The following is a 22,754-nucleotide window of genomic DNA, read 5'->3' as shown; positions in this document are numbered from 1 at the left end:
CCACACAGCGGTCGGACATCTCCTTGATGGGTGTCCAGTTTGTGACCAAGCCAGGGTCCTTCATTCTCTCCCACCAGGTTATGGGGTTAGAACATCCCTTGGGGGGATTCTTGGCTTCACACACACTCTAGATGGGGTTCATATACTAGGAGTACACCAAACTACTACCTTGTTTTATATGCCTACATATATACACTGCCTTAGCACCATGGTAGAACTGTATCTACTATTTACACTTTTGATTGTCGCAGCACATTTATTTTACACAAGAACAAAGTTGGTTCAGTAAATATGTTTAAAACATCACATCTCGTCATGAGCACCGCGGCGCTGCAAGCGCCCCCCTCCCCCCAGCACAGCAGGGGAATGAGCCCTGCAGGGAAGGAAGGCGTTAAACCTCAATTCTAAAAAAGAAGAAGGTAGCTGGGATTAAAATAAGCCATGCTCAGGCTACTGAGGACTCCGCTCTGAACGGGGAATGGGCAGTGACGATGCTGGACAGCGCAGCAGAAGTCACAATACCTCACCAGAACCTGATGAATTATCTGGCGGCAGTATCGCAGAGTCAGCATATCATGGTGGAAACACCTGAAACAAGGGTAAGTGTCCCCCATCGTTTATATAAAAATAACAATTCAGTTGAAGGGGGATATACCCAAGAACATCAAAGCTCTGTTCTGGAAGAACCTGACATATGGTTATGGCATTCTTTTGGCTGAAAAAGACTGGCCAACCGAGTGCGTAATGGAATGCCCAATGGGGCAAACAGTAATTTTACCTGCTTTCTCTGACCTCGTTTAGGAATCAATTAAACATTCGTACACCAATGAGTGGGCGTTAGTGCTAACTCCTGTACTATACTGCAATAATGTTGGGTAAGACAATGAGTCACCTCATCACGAAATCCCATTCCTCAACCACAGAGACAATACCCATTAAACATGACGCTAAAAACAAGTTTGGGACATCTTAAAACAACTTGAATAACAAGGTGAAATAGAAAATTGCACCTCATCAATCAATAATTCCTTGTTTCTCCTATCCCTTGTTTCTCCTAATGAAACCGGACAATTCATACAGTCTAGTTTTGGACTACCGGCATTTATCCCTTTCGATGCTCATGACGAGCTCAGCTCGTCATGAGGCACAGTTGAGCTGTGCTTATGACGAGCTGAGCTCGTCATGAAACTATAGAATTCAAGGAATTTCAGCACAGGAGGGGAAAAGTCACAGCAGCCAAGGTGTTAAACACATCTACTTGCAAATTCGCAGTACTGAATGCACACAGTGCCGCACTAATGAACAACACTGTGTGGAAGAAATACAAAACACTAGGGGCCAGATGCATCAAAGGGTTTTGCCCATTCTGTGTCTATGTGAAAATGTGTTCATGCATATGGCCCTAGATATTCAAATGGATTCTTCTACCAGAATATAGCACATATTTGACAGCATTTTCAGTGCTAGGTTTCCAGAGCCAATTTAGCAGTTTACCTCACAGGTAGAATAGCAGACCTGGCCTGTTTTCAGCCAGAGTGACAGAGATACTTCAAAATTTTGATGAGGAAGCGTTATCCTATGTAGATGATATCTATCTGACGGACGATTAATTAATGGAACACTTGGACAGAGTAGACCATATAATTCTAGGGTTCACTCACCTGGGCTCCAAAGGTAATTTAAAAAACTTAAAAATTGCCCATCTTAATGTCTTGTTTCTGAGATACGAGTTGTGGAGTTAAGGCAAAAGCCTGGCGGCACATTTTTTCGAGAACTTCCAATGACTGAAAAGACTACAGTCCGTTTTAGGATTTAGAAATTTTGTCAGAACATACATTTGTGATTATGCAGAACGGGTAAAACCCTTCTAACTCTCTTGGGGCCAAAATGGATTTCGAGATTCCAAGAGTTGCACAATCAAGCACAAGTTGCTTTGAGAACAGGTGGCAAAACAGAAAGAATGCTTCCCATGTGTTCATGTTATCCACACATTGAGTCATCAACATGTTGGCGTTCATGTTACAGGGAATTCCAAGGCTGATAAAGCCGCCAAGGGAATAGTTTGCACTGCTGCTATTGCTGCAATCACTTGTTCTAGTACGAGATTAGACAGACATCATAGTGGCTGTCAATGCTGCTCTCAAAGACACACCTGCTGAAAGGCTTTCCACTAAAGTACTCCTACTAGTTAGATGCACAAACACTCCATATGCTCAGATTCCAGGAGTGGAAGATATAGTTATACCAAACACTTTTCGCAGACTGGGTTTAATACTAGCTGGACATGAGGGTCTAGGTTCAGCACACATAGGGTTACTGCTACAGTTTCATTATTGAAGCAGCGCTATTGGTGGCCTGGTCTAACTAAACAGACCAAGGACTTCGTCCGTAAATGTGACATCTGCCAGGAGATGAAGGGTTGCACCATAGCACGTCCTCCCCAAACACCTCTATTGATTTTAGACAAGTGCTGGCAGTTGTCAATTTGGATCACTGCGGCCCTTTATACTCTGATGGGGCTTACAAGTACAACTTGGTGGCACTGGATCCATGCTCCAGATTCCTGTGGGTTTGGCCACAGCGGTCAGCTGAAGCAGAACGGTTATAAAGAATTTGCGAGTCTTCATTGGGACATATGCAATTGGCACACTACAATTTGACCAGGGCACGGCGTTTAACTCTCGGGCTTATAAAGAAGCCATAGGAAGTTTAAAAATGACCTTGCGATACTCCGTCCCCAATCATTCCGAAGGAAATTAGATGGTTGAGAGGAAAAACCATGACTTAAAGTAGTCCTTTACAGGAAGGGTATTAGGCTTGGATCGCAGTTGGGGCAATCACCTATATGGGGTCCAGAAGGCACTCAATAACATGCGAAGAAAATCCCTGGGTGGTCGTACTCCATATGAAAGGCTGTTTGGAGAGAGATTGGAGGTCCCAGGCCTCGATAATGTCAGCGCAGTGGCGGCAGAAACACCATTTGACATCAATGAACGTTTGGCTGTTTTACAGGAACTCAATTAATTCAGGGGCACACACAGCAAAGTCCAAGTAAAACGCACCACCACTGAGGAAGGGAAGGTTGTTCTGACAAGACCTGGCTGGGTCCCGAAGATTGAGGATCTGGTCAGGGAAAAAATGGTGAACAAGAACGAATTTGGACCATCTTACAGAGTGCCGGTACCTGTCCTCTCTGTCAAAGGGACCAGAACTGTACTTCTTCTGCCTCTTGCCATCTGCTGAGACAAAAGGTTTGTCTCAATTGATCTGATCAAACCACACTACGTGGCAGATTTTCAACAGTAGGCCATGTGGACTCCTGGGTAGCCGCCGCAATCCTCTCGCTACCGTTCAGGAAGTTCAGATGGAAGCTTTAACAACTAAAGAAGATTTCCCTCTCCAAGGAGAAACAGTAAACAACAATGAATTATTTCTTCTCCCTGTTGAAACGACTACAACTGTACAGTCAACTAGTACAGAAACACAAATTTCAATTTGACGTCTAGGTGAATATGCCAAAGATTGAGTCATTTCCTAGTTCTGCAAAACCAGCAGAGCTGCCAAAAATAGACAGAACGGTGTCTGGCTACTTCGTGGACTACGATAATGTCTCATCAGATTCAACTGAACCTGAGCCACCATTGCCTCTTCCTTTCAAGCTACAAATGTGTGCTCTTTATCTTTGGCTGAAAAATACATACTTTGTTACTCCTTGTTTACAGCTCAGGATTACAATAGGATTACTATTCCTGGTCCTCTGGATTAGTTTGGTGACTATCTTTTTCCTGCTTCTGCACGGACATCATCTCCTAGAATGCTCTGCAGTACAGCTTGTGAAATTGGTATTGAAACCACATGCATCTTCGCTGTCTGAACAAAGAGACTTGTACCTGGTGAACATTACAGTAGTTCCAGTTCCAGAAGGGATTGTGTGGGATAGGGTATTGTATGATGTGTATGGTCCTGTAAGAAAGTGCCCTCTTTTTGCATGGTTGCGCCCACTTTTGCTAAACTGCTGATGTGCTTTGACAAAGTGTGCCCTGGGTTCCTGCCAAACAGGTACCTAGGGCCTATGTTCTTTCCCTAAACCGCATTGAAAACCAAACCCTATTGGCACTCTTTGGCCACAGGTCAGTCCCTTGTAAATGGTACAACAGGTACCAAGGGCATTGTGGCCAGAGTAGACCTCTAAGGGCTGCAGCACTTAATGTGCCACCCTTAGAGGCGCTGTACCTTTACACACACACTGACGTTGCAGGCTGCGTGTTTTGGTGCAGAAAAAAGTGAAAAGTCGAAATAGCACACATCCATATGTGCTATGCCTACAACCCACTGACCTGAAAAAAGACCTAACACTAGTGTCCAGGCTGAGTGGCTGCTTGCCAGCTGCCACCACCAGACATATTGCTGGACCCTAGGTCGAGCGCCTGCTGCTCTCGGGGGTCTGAAACAATGCACATCCTGGGATGAGGTGCTGATTCTCCTCCCACAGGATGGGCAGGGTCCACAAAGGGGAAGCTTCAAAGACTTGCCGCCTTTGTGAGATTCTCCAGGCCTTTGCTGCTTACTGCAACTGGGCCCCAATAGTTCTGACCCCCACTTTGGGTGGGAAAATCGGCGGGAATACCAAGTGAGGAAGAGAGGTCTGACCACCCTTTGCAAACCCCACCCCTCAGGTGGGAAGGCAAGATGAAGCACAACTCTCAGTCCCCGCCATCTTGCAGATGGAGGGGACCCAGCCAACCTGAGTGAAGCATATGCCCCCCCTCCCATCGTAGAGTGGTATAATAGGGGGTGTACCCACCCCAAGGAAGGGACCCATTGGTCCCAACCTTTACCTACCCATAACGCCCCTGGCAACATCTGAACCTTGCCTCCTAGACAAGAACCGACCAATAAGAAAAGAAGAAGGACTGAAGAAGCCGTCCTAAAGATAAGAAGAGGATGACGCTCACTGACTTGGTCCCTGCCCTACTGACCTGTCCACACCTCGAACCGGCAAAAGCAAACTCCCGGTGTGTCCTGAAGCCAGCAGCCCCAAGAACCCAGAGGACCTGCTATGCCTTCCACAAGAAAGATTTTGACTCCCATGATTACTGGATTTGCTTACCCACAGACTCTGGCTCCGGCCAAATCTGCGAGTCTGCACAACTCTGCACCAGACGCCCATGGCCCAAGTGGCCCAACACCATGAGGTAGTCTCCCCGGCGATCCTGACCTGAGATCTGGTGATGTCTGACCTGCCTTGAATCTCCCAGCGAAGTCTGCAGCCTCTTTCTAGAGAATCCCCCCAACTGCGACCGGAGCTGGTAAGAACAACAGCCTTGGGTGGCCCAAAATATGGTGTCCCAGCATTTGAGTGCATTCTCGACCCTGGAGGAACCCTGGTTCAAACCCTAGAATGCAGACTCCCACAAACTTGTACTTACCTGCAAACCGTTAAATTCATTATTCTCCATAGGAAAACATTCACTGTTTTTACTAAAAAGTGTATTAAGTGTGGAGTTGGTTTTGTATGGAACTTTGAAAAACTACAAATAACTAAAAACTGCTTACTTAGCTTTTCTCTAGGAAATATCCCAGTGTGATATCTAGGTATATCACAATGAGTAGAACAAGTAATCCAGAAAGTAATCTGTAAAGTGTTCCAAAGTAATTTCACAGTAATTTGCACTGCATTGAACGCATTTACAAAACCTCTAACAAAGTAATTTTCATTGCTTGTATTGTTCAACCTGCCTTGAAAATTATCATACAAACTTACCTGTGCAAGGCTTGCTTAATTCAAGGAAATAAATATAACTAAATAATATTTTTATACAAATCAAATTGGTTAACTTAATTTGCATTTGAACCTGCATTCAACTGCAAAACATTACATAAGATTTTGCAAAGCATTTATTTCACTTACCTGAACCAGGCTTGGCTTTAGAAATAAAATAACTAAATAATATGTCTGATACAAACAAATTGACCGGAGTTCAGTCTTTGTGTGTGCCATCATTTGCTGATTGAGGATGTACAACAAATGCTTAACACTACCCTCTGATAAAGCCTTACTGCTCGCCCACACTACCACAAATAGAGAGTAAGGTGCTATCTACATTTACCTCTGCCTACCTTTGGGGTTCCACAGGACTCTGTGCACATCGTACCTTACTTTGGGAGCCAGCTTCCTACAGGTCCTACTGAACTTTAACAAGTATTATATTTGTTTAACATTTCCTTAAATTATATCACCTCCAGTATTTTTTCTGAAGATTGGGACATTGATACAGTGCATTATCTGCTAGAAGGTCTGAGGCAATCTACTGTGTTTTCTTTTGATGAATTGTAAGATGGTACATCTAACTATGGTGATATATTTTGCTCTTAATATTATGATCACCATTTATTTACACAAAGCGAGTATCTCATGTGCTGTTTACAATTATACCCAATAGGAACACTGCTTAACACCACCTAAAGGTAGTTCAGGGTTTCTACTTTTGGAAAGACACCATAGTGGCAAAATCTGTCTGGGGGATAAAAGATGGGCAGGTTCAGGGAACGGAGGCCATGTTTACAGCATGCCTAATACCACATCAAATTATTTTCCTGAATAAAACAGTGCAACAAACTTCCTGTCTTGTAATAGCCAATATGAAGGATTGGAACACACCTTGTATACCTACTTTTCACGTTTTGAGAACTGGCAGCATTTAACACAATACAGTGAGAATACACCTGATACCATGAAACATAATGGTTCTTACAATTCTTCAGAGCCCAAATGGAAGGGATGGTTGGTTTGGCCTGTGGACACTAATGGGTGTCAGTCCAGATTCTTGGGCAATGCCAAAGGGTTTAAAGTAAATAGGCCTGACCAGCGATATGTACACTCGATGGTGGTGACATCATATGGTGTTGGGAAGTTGTGCTTTGCTTGGCTAAAAACCTCAACTCTTTCTTAGGTGAAACAACACTTGCCCCTTCTTTCTGGTGACATGGATCGCAGAGATTCCTTATTAGTTCCCCAGAACCCACGTCAAAAGCGCTTCTTGTATGCATATACAACGAGCTATGGAAAGTTTCTCAAAAAGAAGCTGCTGAGAGACTTCACAAGATTGATAGGGTTAATTTTAAAAAAATACTTTGGATGTAGTTGTTAATGGTATGACCACGTTAACATCCAGAATATATTCACTAGGCAACATAGTATCTTCTGCAATTGACATAATACACAAGATATGTCTATTTTACAGCATGGACAATCACAACTATGTTCCATTGTATTGTTAAGCTAGACGTTGCAAAAATTACATTCTGGCCATGGCGTTATATCAACAGCACAAGTCTATTTACTGCATACGAGCTGGCTGAAAGACAGATATTAATGGCACAAAGAGATGCAAAATATACCATTTTGCACATTGAAAAGCTAGATCGATTATCTTTCACTGTGGTTGAGACGCCATCCACAGACTGGATAATCTATGGTTAAATCACCCTACCGGTCACGACTTTCCAATTCCATTACTGTCTACAATAGCACTAAGTAGGCAGATATAAAGCACTAGGGGATGTTATGTGTATGAATACTGGGAGTTGCCATTCAGGTTTAGATGCAGGAATGGGGACACAGAGGTTTTTCTTAGCAGTTCCAACTGTGAGAATTCTTAGAGCGGTTCCTTAGTATGCAAGGACATTTCACTTCATGGGGCATGCAATGCTTCAGTTGTCCTGTTATCTGAAGGGTTCCCTGGCTGCCGTGATTCATCCAATTTTCAAGATACTCCCAATTGAGAGTTATTTGATGATGAATGATCAAGGTTGCTGCGGAATGAAACCAGGCATCGCTTATCTGGTAACAGTTCATTCCATAGTTACTTGTTGCACACAAGTACTGTTTCCACCTACCAGCACAGTTGGGGAGGCAACGCTATGGTCTTCGATAAATTTTTCCAACATGCACTTTGATTCTATGAGCAAACTCAAAGCCATGCTTGTTCAAAAACATGCAGTCTTAACATCAGCTAGAGAGACATTTGATCTCCAGGTTGGAGGGTCCTCGCCCTGCTACTCCATACTAACTTCCAGCTGCATTTTGGAGAGCTTGTCCACCGTATCTATCTGATATAAAGGGAATAGCGCACTTTTTAAAATGTATTAGCTCTTGACTGGTTAGCACATTTCAGATGATTTTTGGAGTTATACTATCTTTCATTCACTCAGTGTTGGGACGCTTTTTTGGAGGTGTCCTGCTTTTCCTGCTACTTAGGGCAGGAATTTTGATTTAAATTTTCTGCTCTGCACTAGACGTCCCAGTTCAACCCGGAATGGAGATGGCACCGGATGTGCTAGAATGCAGTGAGTGCATTATACACTGCTTCGGAACACCTTGGCTTCAAAAGCTGAATGAGCACTGTTTTTTTTCATTCGAGCCCGTTTAGCTTCACTGCATACATCCTGTATTCTGCTGCCTGCTTTGCAGCCATGTATGCGTATTGGATCTATGCCTCGGATCAAAATCAGTTGCACCACTTACATTGAAGTACTGATGGACCCCTTAAAGGCACATGGGTATTGTCACCCCCAGCGTATTCAATTGCTGATGAATGCTTTCTTCGAGCCATCCTGGGATAATTTGGCTTCCAGTGAACTGCTTACAGGGTACAATCCCTCCCTCAGCGGTTGCTGTGGGAACTGGATGGAATAACCTTTGCTTCATAAACCTGCTTCGAGGTGCGCCCTCTGGAAATGTCGCCTGCGGATGCCTGCAAAAGCAATGTTGCGACTGCCACTCGGAACACAAACAATTGGCTTTCTTTTCCATGAGGTGGGAACTATTATTTGGCCCATTTTTAAAAAAACTGATTCAAAACAATATTTTTTGGGTTTATAGGCACCATGGCTTTCTGAGTGCTTGGCATTTTAAATAGTATAATGTATTTTAATGGCTTTTATAAATATTTTAAAGGGAAGCGTGTTTTGGATGATTTAAAAAAAAAAAAAAGTGGTTTTAGACCTTTTTGGTTTGCAATTAATTATGACATGCTGCCTTTTTTAAGATAGCTTTTATATATCGACCCTTAGGTATGAGGAGTGGGTGTTATGTGCCCGGGTTAGGCCACTGTAGCAAAGCTGTTCACTTCTTACATTGTCCTCTTGTTCACAATAACATTTCTCTGACTTTCTGCACATATTTGAATGCATGACAATGTTGGACTCGTTTATCTGAAACTATTTTTGCATACATATTTGGCTTCGCATTACATTATCACAATGCCTCAAACACTAAATAGAAGGCCTTTAAGCACGGATGTACAAATGTCATTCTATCTTCATCCATGGTGTGACAGGGCTATCTATATTTCAATAACATTGCTAATCTATATGAACATCGCAAGGATGCTTTTAAAAAATAAATAATCAGCATCCAATAGGATTAGCGGAGGAGGAATTTCAGCTGACACCGAGTGTACCTGCATGCTGAGACTTCACCACACAGAGGTCTGACATCTCCGTGAGGGATGTCTAATTTGTGACCAAGACGGGCTCCTACATTCATTCCCGCCAGGTAATGGGGTTTGATCATCCCTTGGGGGGATACTTGCATTCAGACCTACACACACTCTAGGTACACACAGAGTAAGGTCAGCATAGTAGGAGTACGGCAGATTACTACCTTGTTTAATATGCCTGCAAATATACACTGTATTAGCACCATGGTAGAACTGTATCTACTATTTACTCTTTTGGTGCTTGTAATAACTTTAATTTGCTTCGGTCTACTGATTGTCGCAGCACATGTATTTTATACAAGAATAACATTGGTTCAATAAATGTTTTGAAAACGTTCCAGTGTGTATTCTCTATATACTTCTCTGAGAACAAAAGAGCATGAGTGACTTAGGTGTCCTGAATTTTCACACAAAGCCTGGGGGGTCATGGTTGTCATGTTCAGTGGTTGCCAGAAACTTCGCTCCCTAGTAGTGTTAGGGGGGCATATGGTGGCACTGTGCACTAGAGGTTTTTCTAGGTCAACATATCATGCGGGGGTGCTCTGAATCAGTCTACACACCTCACCCAAAGCTTATGCTGTCCAACAAACGCACAGATCCTACGGATATGTGATAACTACACGACACTGGTAGCAGGGATCATGGCTAAAATCTTATTGTCCAGATTAAGGAGGGATAGGGGATGGTAGGAGGTGCACACATGAGGGTCTTTACCAGGCTTCGAAAAAGGCATGAGCTTTACTCTGTGCAGTGTGGGTGGCAGTGAACCAGCGTCCAAAGATTCTGTGTACATAGCTAAGATGTGCGGAGCAAATTGTTGTTTGAAAGCTTAATAAAAACTCTTGTTAGGCCATCAAGGCCGGAGGCTTTAGACCCACCTAAAGCCTCGATTTTCTGGGTGACTTCTTCCCATGATATTGGTTTGCTAAGTAATAATTATTAGCCATCAGTGAGCGACACAATTGCGATTCACGCCTGGTAGGGTGGATCTCCAGCGTGTTGTCTGGCATACTGAATGCATAAAGGCTTTTATAATAGGGTCGAAACTCTGCCAGGATATCCTCGTCACCAGCGACGGGGTGTCCAGAGGTCATAGCTACCAAGGCGACTTGGGTGGAGTATCTGCACCAGAGTGTGGCCCGGGAGTTAACCCTTGCCATAACACCAGGCCCTAGCAAGTTTCCCCAGAATTGCAAGTTCTCTATCATACAGAACTTGAAATTCAAAACGTACGAGTGAGTGTGGATGCAATTGGGGGTCACCAACTTCAGAGGCGGCTATGTGTATGTCACGTAGGTCAGCTTCAATGCGTTGTAGTTGGTAACGGATATTGCGCAGGATACCCTTGTGCTTAGATATGCATACTCTGCGATTATATTTGAAGGCCTACCAGAGAATGGTATGCATCGAGACTGCTGGAGTTCAGAGCAAAGTATTCGACTATGGAATCGTGGAGGTTGCTTTGGAAAACTGGATGGTACAGAGCATCACCATGAAATCTCCAGGTACGTTCTAACCCGCATCCGTAGGGGACTTGTAGGGTCAGGAGAACAGAACAGAACAGAACAGAATTTGTGTTAAGGGTTTGAACTCAGTGGTCTACAGCGAGACATTAGTGCTGAGAAGCTCATAACCTACCGGCGTCCAAATATTGTGAGTGCTCATATCTCCCCACTTCTAAGATGTCCAGACCCCTCTATTGGATTGTGGAGCTTGGTAGTTTGTCCTAGAGGTGTGGCTACCTGTGGGTTACATTCTCATAGAAAAACCAATTTGGTCTGTTCCCAATGCCTACCTGTCTAGACTGTGATCACCATTTGCCCTTCAAAGGCTGCTTCCCCTTTTGAAGCTCACCTTTTGGGCCAACACCCTGTGGGGCTTCCCACAGGTGGAGATAATACCTTCTCCAGCCGCAGGCATCTATTGACATCTCGTGGCCAACCTCAGCAAAAGGCCACTGGAAAATTGGGCAACCGAGAGGCAGTGGCAACTTTTTAAAAGTTGCCTGTGCTAACAAGTTACATTAATTTTGACTTGAGCAGCAAGTCAGGCTTAATGTAACAAGTTGTTTGATACACTGAAGTACCAACTTTGGTAGTCCCATTCAGAGGTTAGCATAGCTGAGTTGTCAGCGTGTAGCTCTGCCCTTGCCAAAGGGCCCTTCTTTTCCTTAATTTATTTGTAAATTTTCAAATAGCTAACAATACATCTCATAACTGAAAAGTTGATAATAGGTAATACAGGTACTTACAGAAAGCACAACACACCTGTATTACTTATGGTCAGGAAGATGTCTCTTGGTAAAAACGAAGATTGCAGATTTTTACTGCCAGAACATATTAAACACAATTTCTTCTTTTTAGCACTTATGCATGGGTGACTTACACATTAAAAAAAGAGGGTTTGGGCTTTGCCATTGATTACAATGGCAACGCTGAGTTATCAGTTTTAAACTGCTCTACTAATCTGCAGTGGCAGAGGCGGAGTCACATTTTATCTTGTCCCATCCAGGGTGGCACAAGTGCTGCTGCCCCTGAGGCAGATACGAACTTACAAGCCCTGGGTACCCAGGGTACCATATACTAGGGCCTCAAAAGTAAGCTAGCTTATGCCAATTGGGTATAAGCCCATGGAACCAGCAAAGAGAGGTTGCACCTTAGGCTGGAATGTGCCTGCTGCACCTAAGGCCAGCGAACAGAGGAATGTGCCTATCTCGAGGAAAGGTCATCCCTAAAACCCAGCCAAAAAAGGAGAACACCAAGAGTCAGCTGGCGGATTTCCTGTTCACAGCATAGGGCCATAAAAACTGAGGAAGTCTGCTTGTGCAAGTTGGTAGCCCAGATCACCGGATCATTGATTCTCGCCGCAGTGCAGCCTGAAAGGCTATGACCCAAAGCTCAAAAACGGGCTCCCGAGTCTGCTTGACCCAGAAGAGTCATCGGAGAGCAGTTTGGTCATCCAGAAGGCAAGCTATCGCCAGAAAAAGGGAACTGCTGCTTTAATTGTGTCTGGAGACCAGTAATCCAGTGGTGACTGAACGTTTGCTGAACCATAAAGGACTTCAAGGGACTTCGACTCCTGTAGTCAAAATCACCCCATCAGCACCGTGGACTGAGGGGTAATCTCTGGAATTGTCCTGTTGACCGCACAGCATCCTAGAGCATCCTGTATTCCTTGCATTAGGACTACTACATAGAAGTCAATGGCAAGTTGCCATTAACGCTGTAACTGGACTGGAGACTGTTTCTTCTATGAGGTAACTGTTCTTTGTGTCTTTGTTAGTTCCCCTGACCTGCTCCCTGCCAGAGCTGGTCATCCAAAGTAAGTGGAAGTGACTGCATTTAACTTTGACCAAAGTTTTCTTGATAAAGTTTGAGTGTCAAATTCGTTGAATTTGCCAATTCTTATTTGCACTAAGTGAATAGTTGTAATTTACTGTTTCTTTAAGTATTTCTATCTCCGGAACACTCCAGTGGATCTTTTTAATTTTGGTATCTAAACATTTGCAAAAATACAGCCTATTCGTATAAACTGGAGTCGGATTTCTTGAGAGCCTTGTTTCTTTCTTGTCCAATTGTTTTGATGCTATTCAAATGCTTTATACTTGTTCCTTTGTTAAAAGGAACACAGCTACCTAGGGTTGAGCTGAAGTTTGACAAACAAGCCTGACTGGACTTTAGACCACAGTGAGATCTCAGAACCACACCATATAAGAAAACACATTCCCTCACAATGACTATCGCCTTTTTGGTGAGAAAGCAAATGTATACCTAGAATGGTTTAAGGAAAGCAGGGCCACATCACATTCCTTGGGTGAATTTGCCCCCTTCCCCCCCCATCAGACAACCCCACCAGCAAGTTCACCCCTATGTGACTATGGCAGGGGGCTCAGTTCTGCAAATGTCAGTTTCCACCACTAGCCCATTAGGGCTTCCAACCTTTTTGGTGCTGAGTTTGCAGATCACAAAAACAATGCCCAGGGAATCAGTAACAACATGCAGCTCAGGTCCTCCCCACTCCTCCACAACCACAGCCAAACATTTCTTTAGTGTCCCCTTTTCAGCACACAGCTACTCTGTTGGAGGCAGGATTCAACATTTGCTCCAGGGGTGGCAGTCTATCACTTCAGACAGCGAGTCCTCCATATTGTCCATCAAGGCTAAGCCCTCACATTTCTTTCCACCACCATGGAAAAAACTAATGTTTAAAAAACAAAATCACATAAAAAGTATACCAAAACCTGAACACTAATGTTCTTTCTTTCCTGACTCACTTATTGGTTAAAGTCTTGCAATTTCTTTAATATCAATTATATTGCTCACTCCCTTTTGTAAGTAAGCTGTCTCAAAAGAATGGGCAGCAAAATACAAAATGTATCCAAGTATTGCCAATGGGCACTAAGGTTTTTCTTCTGCGAGGAGAGTAATTTGTACGTCTTACCATCACTTTATATGCAAGTCAGAAGTTTCCTTCTTCTGTTTATTTCAAAGTGTTGGACTTTGCCCATGGAGCGTGCTTCAAATGGAGATTTTCATTACATGATTGAATTTGTGACTTAGAGGTTGTAGATTTTCTACAAATGTCCTATTGTTTGTGGGATGCCATTTGCATTACCTTCTTTCTATTGCTCATAAAACAAATGTTAAAAAAATACTTACAGGATTTGAACATTTGCTTTATATTAACATCATTTCTCCCTCAAGAATCCCAGCACACCACAGCACTAGTCAGAATACACCAAAACACCAATGCAAGGTTCTGAGCTTAACAAAACACTTGAAAACACAGTACCTTTTTGCCCATGACGACTGCTAAATTTATCTCCAATTTCTGGTCGTCTTGTCTGTCTCAACAAAATCTTGATCAGAAAAGCATCTTCAGCATTCGAAGATATCATTACTTTTTCAATGTAAGAATCAGTTGATCCCTTGTACCTAATTATGGAAAAAGAATGAGTCATTCAATTTTCTGATGTAAGGAAAAAGAGCAATAAACTAATCTTTAGTCAAGCATGTAAATGGGCTAATGCTGAAGGCATCCAAGTGAGGTGCTAGTACCTTCATAGGTAGAAATAGGCTCAAAGTGCTTCTGCTGTCTTCCAGCCAATGCAGGTATGGATGCATGCGTCAATAGACTCAAGTATAATCCAAGACATTTGCCTTTATCCCATTCAAGTCACAGATGCTCAGTGATACAAGTATATATCCTTAAGCAAAACACTTCCTTTTCTTAATTTATTTGTACATTTTCAAATAGCTAACAATACATCTCATAATTGAAAGGTTGATAATAGGTAATACAGGTACTTACAGAAAGCAAAACACAACTGTATTACTTATGGTCAGGAAGATTATCTTGACCCTGATGTTCAAATGCCTGGACATCCTTTTTTCCCCATTTAATCAACACCACTGTCATGACCATTCCTTCTACCGTACACTACTTTCTATTATTAGAAACTTCAAGTTCAGCTAACACAACCCACCTCAACATGTCATAGAAGTCAACAAGTTACCTAACTTTGGTAACACTTTTTGACGATCGGTTCTTCCTATTGCATAATGCTCATATTATGAAAAAGCTTCCAAGTGGACTGCTTTACATGGCCACTTTAAGTCATACGAGTGGCTTCCCACGGACATATCTCTTTGGCAACAGAACTGGAAACATCATCATGAACAGAATGTGCAGAGATTCTTTGTGCCCCTTTATCTCAGTTCTGACTGCCACAAGGGACAAAGAACAGTAAAACTTTGGCAAAACTAATACTAGGCTTAATCGTTCCGCAGTTGGGAATGGGAGGACGATGAGGATCCTGTGGAAGGAAGAACGTATTAATCATAAAATCACTTTGCAGAGGGTAAATAACTCATGAATTTTTTCATGTCTAGATTTCTCATTTTCTGAAACTTAGCAAAAACAGCTGAATATTAGTTAATGGGAGGAGGGAAGAAGAGAAAATGAAACTAACAAGTTACTTACCTTCGGTAACGATATATCTGTAAGAAACATTAGTTAGTGATAGATTCCTTATCTTAGACTATCCCCAGGCATCAGGCTGGATCCGGAAAACCTTCGTCAGCAGTACCCCAGCGTGTCGATAAGAATCATCGTACAGCTCCGTGTGCGTGGTCGGCGTTGTATTCGCCGACGTCAGTTCTGTACACAATTTTCCGCATCAGGAACGCAGAGCCATGCTAGATACTGACCACTGGTGCATAGAAACTAGGGCCCGAAAGGATGACCTTAACCCTACAAATCAGTTCGCAGAACGGGGAGGATGGGTTGGGCGGTAAGGACTCTATCACTAACTAATGTTTCTTACAGATATATCGTTACCAAAGGTAAGTAACTTGTTCATCTGAAAGAAACACGTGAGTCTTCGATTTCTTATCTTAGAGTAGATACCCCAGCAATACCAACCCCGGTGGTGGGTCTGTGAACTAAAATCTCACAAGAAAGTCCCACAGAACGGAATGGCTAAAGAAGCCGTCTCTCCGGACTTGACAGTCAAGGCAATAATGCTTTGTAAAAGTGTGCAGTGAAGCCCACGTGGCAGCTTAACAGATGTCGTGCAGGGGGAGACCACATCCCAATGTTGTAGTATCTGCTGTTGCCCTGGTAGAATGGGCACGAAGCCCCACCGGAGGTTTCTTTTTAGCCATAGAATAACAGGCCTTGATACACAAGACGACCCAGCGGGAGATAGTCCTCTTGTGAACAGCCCGGCCTTTCTTGGTGCCTGCGTATCCAACAAAGAGCTGGTCATCTACCCGGAATGCTTGTGTGCGATTCAGGTAAAAGGAGAGCGCACGTTTTGGGTCCAGACGGTGGAGCCTCTCTTCCTCTCTGGAAGGGTGCGGAGGCGGGAAGAAAGTGGGCAAGGTGATAGTCTGTCCGATGTGGAAGGCAGTGACAACCTTTGGCAAGAAGGAAGGACGAGTGTGAAGTACAACCTCGTCCGGATGAACCGTCAGAAAAGGAGGCTTAGAAGAAAGAGCCTGAAGCTCACTCACTCTCCTGGCAGAAGTGATAGCCACCAGGAATGCAGTTTTCAAAGTTAGAAGACGTAAAGGACAATTGTGGAGCGGCTCAAAGGGAGCGCACATGAGATGTCAAAACAAGATTCAAGTCCCACTGAGGCCTAATGAAAGGAAAAGGAGGGAGCATATGCGTAATGCCTTTTAAGAACCCCTGTACAACAGGGGACTTGAAAAGTGAAGGCTGAAATGGAAGTCTCAGAAAGGCTGAAATGGCCGAAAGATAGTCCTCGATAGTGCCCAGAGCAGAGCAGAGAAAGGAGGAACAAAAGGACCTCAGAAAGAGGGACAGAAAGAGGATCCAAAGCCTTGGTTGTGCACCATGCCACAAATTTGTTCCTGATTTAGTGTATGGACGCCTGGCTGCCAGAATGACACCAGGAGGCAAGTCAAATGGAATCAACTGTGTCCGCTCATTCCCCACATATGTAGGTGGCCTCGGCTAGACAAGTTCAGGTGGGGAACCGTCCCCTGCTGCTGCGACAGAAGATCCTCCCGCAGAGGCTCGGATCGGGGGATCCAGGCTCATACTGAGTAGCTCGGGATACCAAACTATTTAAGCCCAGTCCGGAGCCACAAGGATGACTAGGGCCCGGTTGTGCCTAATTTTTTTCAACACTCTGGGTAGAAGAGGTATAGGCATAAAGGCGTACAACAGACCGCAGCTCCACTCGCGACAAAAAGCGTCGCCGAGCGAGCGCCGCCTTGGAAATTCCAACACACAGAAGTGCGGACATTGTGTGTTCTCTTATGTGGCGAATAGATCCAACCAAGACTCTCCCTACTGTCGAAAGAGACCTTGCGTCACCTCTGAGTGAAGACGCCATTCATGATCCATCAGACACCGGCGGATGAGTACGTCCGCCCTGGCGTTCAAAGAACCCGCAAGGTGTTGAACAGTCAAGGAAATGCTGTGACGTTCCAGCCATGTCCAGAGGCGCAGAGCCTTCTGACGTATGGTCCACGACCCCGCCCGGTTTGTTGCAATACCACATGGCGGTGGTGACAGAGGGAAGGAATGCCTTCAGTGCAAGAAGGATCGCTCGAAGCTCCAGAAGGTTGATATGGAGCCGGGACTCCGCTGGAGTCCAGAGGCCTCTGATCTCCGCCTCTCCCATGTGGCCACCCCATCCTGGGAGGGACGCATCAGTCTTCCCTGTGTGCTTCGGTTGGGGAAGGGAGAGGGATCTGCCGCTGACCAATGTTGATTCGTAAGCCACCACTGCAATTGCTGAGCAGTACCCTCGGAGATCTGGACGTAGTCGGACAGGTTCCCCCGGTGCTGCGCCCACTGGAACTTCAGGTCCCACTGCAGAGCCCACATATGCCACCTGGCATGGTTGGTCAACAGGATGCAAAAGGCCAACAGTCCCAGCAGCCTCAAGGTTGTCCTGACCAAAACTCAGGACAAGGGCTGAAAGATAGGAATCATGGCCCGAATGTCCTGGACTCGCTGTTCGGGAGGATAAACCCGAAACTGTGCCGTGTCTAGAACTGCTCCGATGAAGAGGAGCTTCTGGGAGGGAATCAGGTGCGACTTCGGCACGTTGATGGAGAACCCTAGCAAATGCAGGAGGTCGGCCGTAGTCTGGAGGTGGGAGACGACTGTCTGGGGCAAACCCGCCTTGAACAATCAGTCGTCAAGAGTGGGGAAGACTGAAACCCCTGATCTGCGCAAATGAGCTGCGACCACCGCCATCACTTTCATGAACACCCGAGGGGCGCTGGTAAGGCCAAAGGGGAGAACGGTGAACTGAAAATGCTCCTGGCGCACCGTGAATCGCAGATAACGCCGATGGGCCGGCAGGACTGTAATATGAAAATAAGCATCCTGCAGGTCCAGTGCCACCATCCAGTCTTGTGGGTCGAGAGCAGACAAGACCTGAGCCAGATGGAGCATCTTGAACTTCTCCTTTCGGAGGAAGCGATTTACGCTTCGAAGGTCTAAAATGGGACGTAGACTCTTGACTCCTTCGGAACCAAGAAGTAGTGGGAGTAACAACCACAACCTACTTCTGGCGTCGGAACACACTCGATGGCCCCCATGGCCAGGAGGGCTGTAAATTCCTGCTGGAGAAGTGCCAAATGATCCCCCGACATGCGGTGGAACTGCGATGGCATGGCTGGGGAGTAGACTCGAAGGGGAGGGGTAGCCCCTTCGGACAATTTCCAGAACCCACCTGTCTGATGTAATGGTGCGCCAGTGGGGAAGATGATGACAAATACTGCCACCCACTGGCGTCTGGTGGGCCTGAAACACCGGACTAGGAAGGTGTGGAGGCACTGGCAGTGGGAGTGTTGGTGGACTGACCAGCCCGCTGGCCCAGTGACCCATTTCTGTGAGTACCACATCCGCAGCTGCGCTGGGACTGTTGCTGCGCAGGACTGTTCTGGAAATGAACGTGTGTGGACGCCCCTACCGGAGCTACGTAAGGAACAAAAGGTAGAAGCAGAAGGACTACGTGTGGCCGAAAGGCTTAAGGACTGGCCGTGGCTCAAGAGTGGCTCCAATGTGGAATCCGCCTTATCACCAAAAAGGCGAGTGCCATCGAAGGGCATGCCCATTAAAGTATTTTGGGCATCCGCAGAAAAAACAGTCGTCCTCAACCAGGCATGGCGGCATTGCGCCACTGTTGTGGAAATTGCTCTACCCTGTGAATCAGCGGTATCAAGACCACAACGTATAGTGAACTTAGCTGCATCTCTCCCCTTCGTAATAGAGCAGGAGAGAACTCTCCGGGCCCCCTCCGGACACTGAGGCAGCACCTGCTCAACAACATCCCATACAGAATGGGAATAGCGGCCCAAGAGAAGGCGGTGTTCACAGTCTGTAGTCCGGAACTTGCGGAAGAATAAATCTTCTTCCCAAACTGCTCCAGTTTCTTGGATTCGTTGTCTGGCGGAACAGAAAGGAATGCACTCGGGGATGTCGAGGCTTGAACCACCAAACTCTCAGGTGTGTGAGGCGGGGTCGCCTCGGGCCGGCGCCATTGCCACAGGGGCCCCTGTGTTGGGATTGGACCAAGTGCCCAGAAGCACATCCGTGAGTGCATCATTAAACAGCAACAGTGGTTCCGTAGAAGAAAAAGCTGGCCAAAGCACTTCTGTCAGTAGGTTGGTCCTGACAGCCACTGTAGGGAGCTCGAGGTTAAGAGACTCGGCCGCCCTACGTAGCACTGTTGAAAAGGTACCACTCTCCTCCATAGTAGCAGAAGGGGATGGTGAACCAGGCGCCAGAGTGTAATCCGGGCCACGGCCTCCGCATCCTCAACCCATTTGGGGACAGACTCGCACTGTGCTGCGAGAGGGTCTTCAAACCCTTCCCAAACCCTTCCCAGTCCTCACCTTCCTCCACAAGTGGACGATGGCGTGGGTGAATGAAAGGGTAAAAATCTCCCATCGGGGTCGATAGACATCCCACCATGCCGATGTCAGGAAGGAAGTCGATGCTGGCATCGGCCGCCGCCGCCGCCGTGTGTGTGGGGGCCGTACAGGGTCCATCAGCAAGAACGGGGAGCCACGGCCAGAGCCATGGAGGCCTCTGGGCGTTGACGAAGTCAGGGCTGGAGCCGGCGATGTCGAGGAACGCAGAACCGTAGGGCCCACAGGGCCTGAAGGCATGTCGACGGGGCCGCACGGGCGTGCAATTGCAGACACAAACTCTTGCAATTCGGCCGGAGTCGCCAATGGACCCGGGAAAGGTGGGTAAACCAACGGTAACTGCTCAGGCTCCGTCGGAGCTGCAGGGGTGGTGCCACCTGCCCTCTCAGCCGCGTCCCGCGCCCGGCGGGGGGAGGACGAAGAGTGGCGATGCTTCCTCGACTTTTTGTGCCTCGCCTCACCTGACCTGACCTGACTACGAGTGCGAAGGCTTTGAATGATGGTGCTTGCTCCGCGACTGGGCCCTCGACCTCCCACGAGACCGGGGCCTGGATCAACATGAGACCGACTGCCAGGCCTTCAGCCACTTTCTGGACCACTCCCGCAAGGTTTTCGGGGCCATGGCCCGGCAGTGGGAGCATGGCTTGGTGTCGTGGTCGCGCCCCAGGCAGAAGAGACACTCACGGTGCGGATCCATCCACGACATCGTGTGTGCACAGGCCTCGCAGAGCTTGAAACCGGGCAACCCTATGCACCAGGGGTACAGTGTACTCACAAATTATAACAAAAATACTTAGTCAACAAGTGATAGGGAACAGCTCTCTCCGGATCTGCGCTTGCTGGCGCGGAAAAAGAATGAACTGACGTCAGAGCGCATGGGTGCGTCTAAGTAGCTCCAGTGACATCATCTTGGCGAATACGATGCAGACGATACACGCGGTGCCGTACGACGACACCTATCGACGAGCAGGGTACTGCTGACGAAAGCATTCCAGCTCCAGTCTGATGCCTGGGGATATTCTAAGGTAAGGAATCTATCACTAACGTGTTTCTTTCAGATTCAACTGTTACTCATGCCAGAAAACTGCAGAATGCTTGACCAGAACAATGTTATTTCCTTCCCTTGGTATCAATACGAGATTGTACAATGAAAAGGTAAATGGAGGACTAAAAGCAGCTAATCTGCAAATATCCCAAGAAAGGAACACCTTACTAGAAGGCAGAGACCATAGCCTGAATTCAGTAGAAAGGGTCCATAGGGCTCTCTTTCTCTGGAAGTGTGTAACACAGATTGATTCCGAACAAGTTACCTTTGGTAATGCTCTTTCTGGTGGTAAGCAGAGAGGTAGTAGTCTTGGCACTGGTGAAATGTGCCCTTGGAGATTTTGGCAGCTGCTTCTTGGCTAGTAAGGATCAGATCTTAATGCAGAGGACTAACTCATTTGACAGAGTCCTTCTATGCACTGCCTTGTCTTTCTTTAATCCTGAAAACCGGTCTTTGGTGTGATCGATGTAGAAGCTCAGGCTCTTCTGGGGTCCAACTAATGGAGCCTCTACTCCTCCTTCGGGTATGAGGTGGAGCAAAGAAGGTTGAGAGAGTATTGATTGCCCAATGTAAAAGTAGGCAAACCTTAGGGCACCCTGGTCCTCAACACCACTTCATCTGGAAAAATGGTGGTGTAAGGCGGCTGCACCAAGTGCGTATGAGGTTCGCTCAAGCGATAAGCCAGAGTTATAACGACCAGGAATGTAGTCTTCAGAATAAGAAGACATAAAGGACAGATATGCATTGGTTCAAAGGGAGTGCACATGAGAAAAGTGAGGAATATATTGAAGTCCGACTGCAGCATCACATAGGGTTTGGGGTGGGAGGGAATAGGTAAAACCTTTGAGAAACCTCATCACAGCAGGTAACTTGAACAGGGGCATTTCGCCCAGAAAATGCAAAAACACCAGAAGAGCTGACAAATAACCTTTAACGGTGCCCACAGCAATTCTTTACTGGCCCAGAGACAAAGCAAATAATCACACATCTGACAGCTTTGCATGTAAAGGGTCCATATTGCGGGTGTCAAAGCGATAGTTTAGAGGACAGATGCTTGTGCCCAGAAGTTTTTGGTAACACACACTCCTTGCCCAATCCCGAGCCACTAGCATAACTATAGCCCGGTTGTTCCTGATCTTCTTCAGAACTCATGAAGGAAAGGCAGCGACTGAAAGGCATATAGGAGTTCCTTGCTCCATGGTGGGATGGGTCTCCAGGACAGAGCCTTCTTGAAAACTCCAGCGCATATAAAGTTTGATATAGCACGTTGAAAAGATGAAGCCAAGGTTCGCCCTACTGCAGGAAGGTTTCCTTTGCCACCCCACAATGTAATTGCTACTCGTGATTTGCCCAGGGCTGACATCTGAGATTTTCTGTGCTGGCATTCAAAGATCACACCAGGTGGTTCCCAACCAAGGAACTGCATGGACGCTCCAGCCAACTCCATAGGGGGAAGGACCTTCTAGCACAGGACCCAAGACTCTACCCCCTCTGCTTGCTCAAGAACCACATGGCGGTGGTGTTGTCCATGAGAAACTTAACCAGCATGTCCCTGATGGACAGTAGGAAGTGGTCAGCGCTGGGATGAAGGATGCCAAGAGGCTCAAAAGCCTCATAGCTACTCTTAAGTGAGGCCAAGGACAGAGCAGAAACATTGGGATCAAAGCCTGAAAGTCCTGGACCTCTGAAGGTGTGCAGTAGCCTTCTCCATCACTTTCGTGAACATTTCAATACACTAGTGAGGCCAAAGGGGAGCACAGCAAACTAAAAAGGATCCTGGCCCAC

General features: G+C 46.1%; 1 protein-coding gene across 1 annotated transcript in view; it reads right to left on the bottom strand.

Moving 5' to 3' along the window:
• Positions 1-22,754, bottom strand: part of POLR3B (RNA polymerase III subunit B) — a 1,027,565-nt gene that overhangs the window by 224,762 nt on the left and 780,049 nt on the right. The window contains exon 23 of the mRNA XM_086921773.1: positions 14,295-14,437. Within this exon, the coding sequence (XP_086777899.1) occupies positions 14,295-14,437 (143 nt within the window). The remainder of the gene's footprint in view (positions 1-14,294; positions 14,438-22,754) is intronic.

Source organism: Lissotriton vulgaris, chromosome 1_1, assembly GCF_964263255.1.
Source record: "Lissotriton vulgaris chromosome 1_1, aLisVul1.2, whole genome shotgun sequence".
NCBI lineage: Eukaryota > Metazoa > Chordata > Amphibia > Caudata > Salamandridae > Lissotriton > Lissotriton vulgaris.
This window is presented reverse-complemented; position numbering and strand designations above follow the sequence as displayed.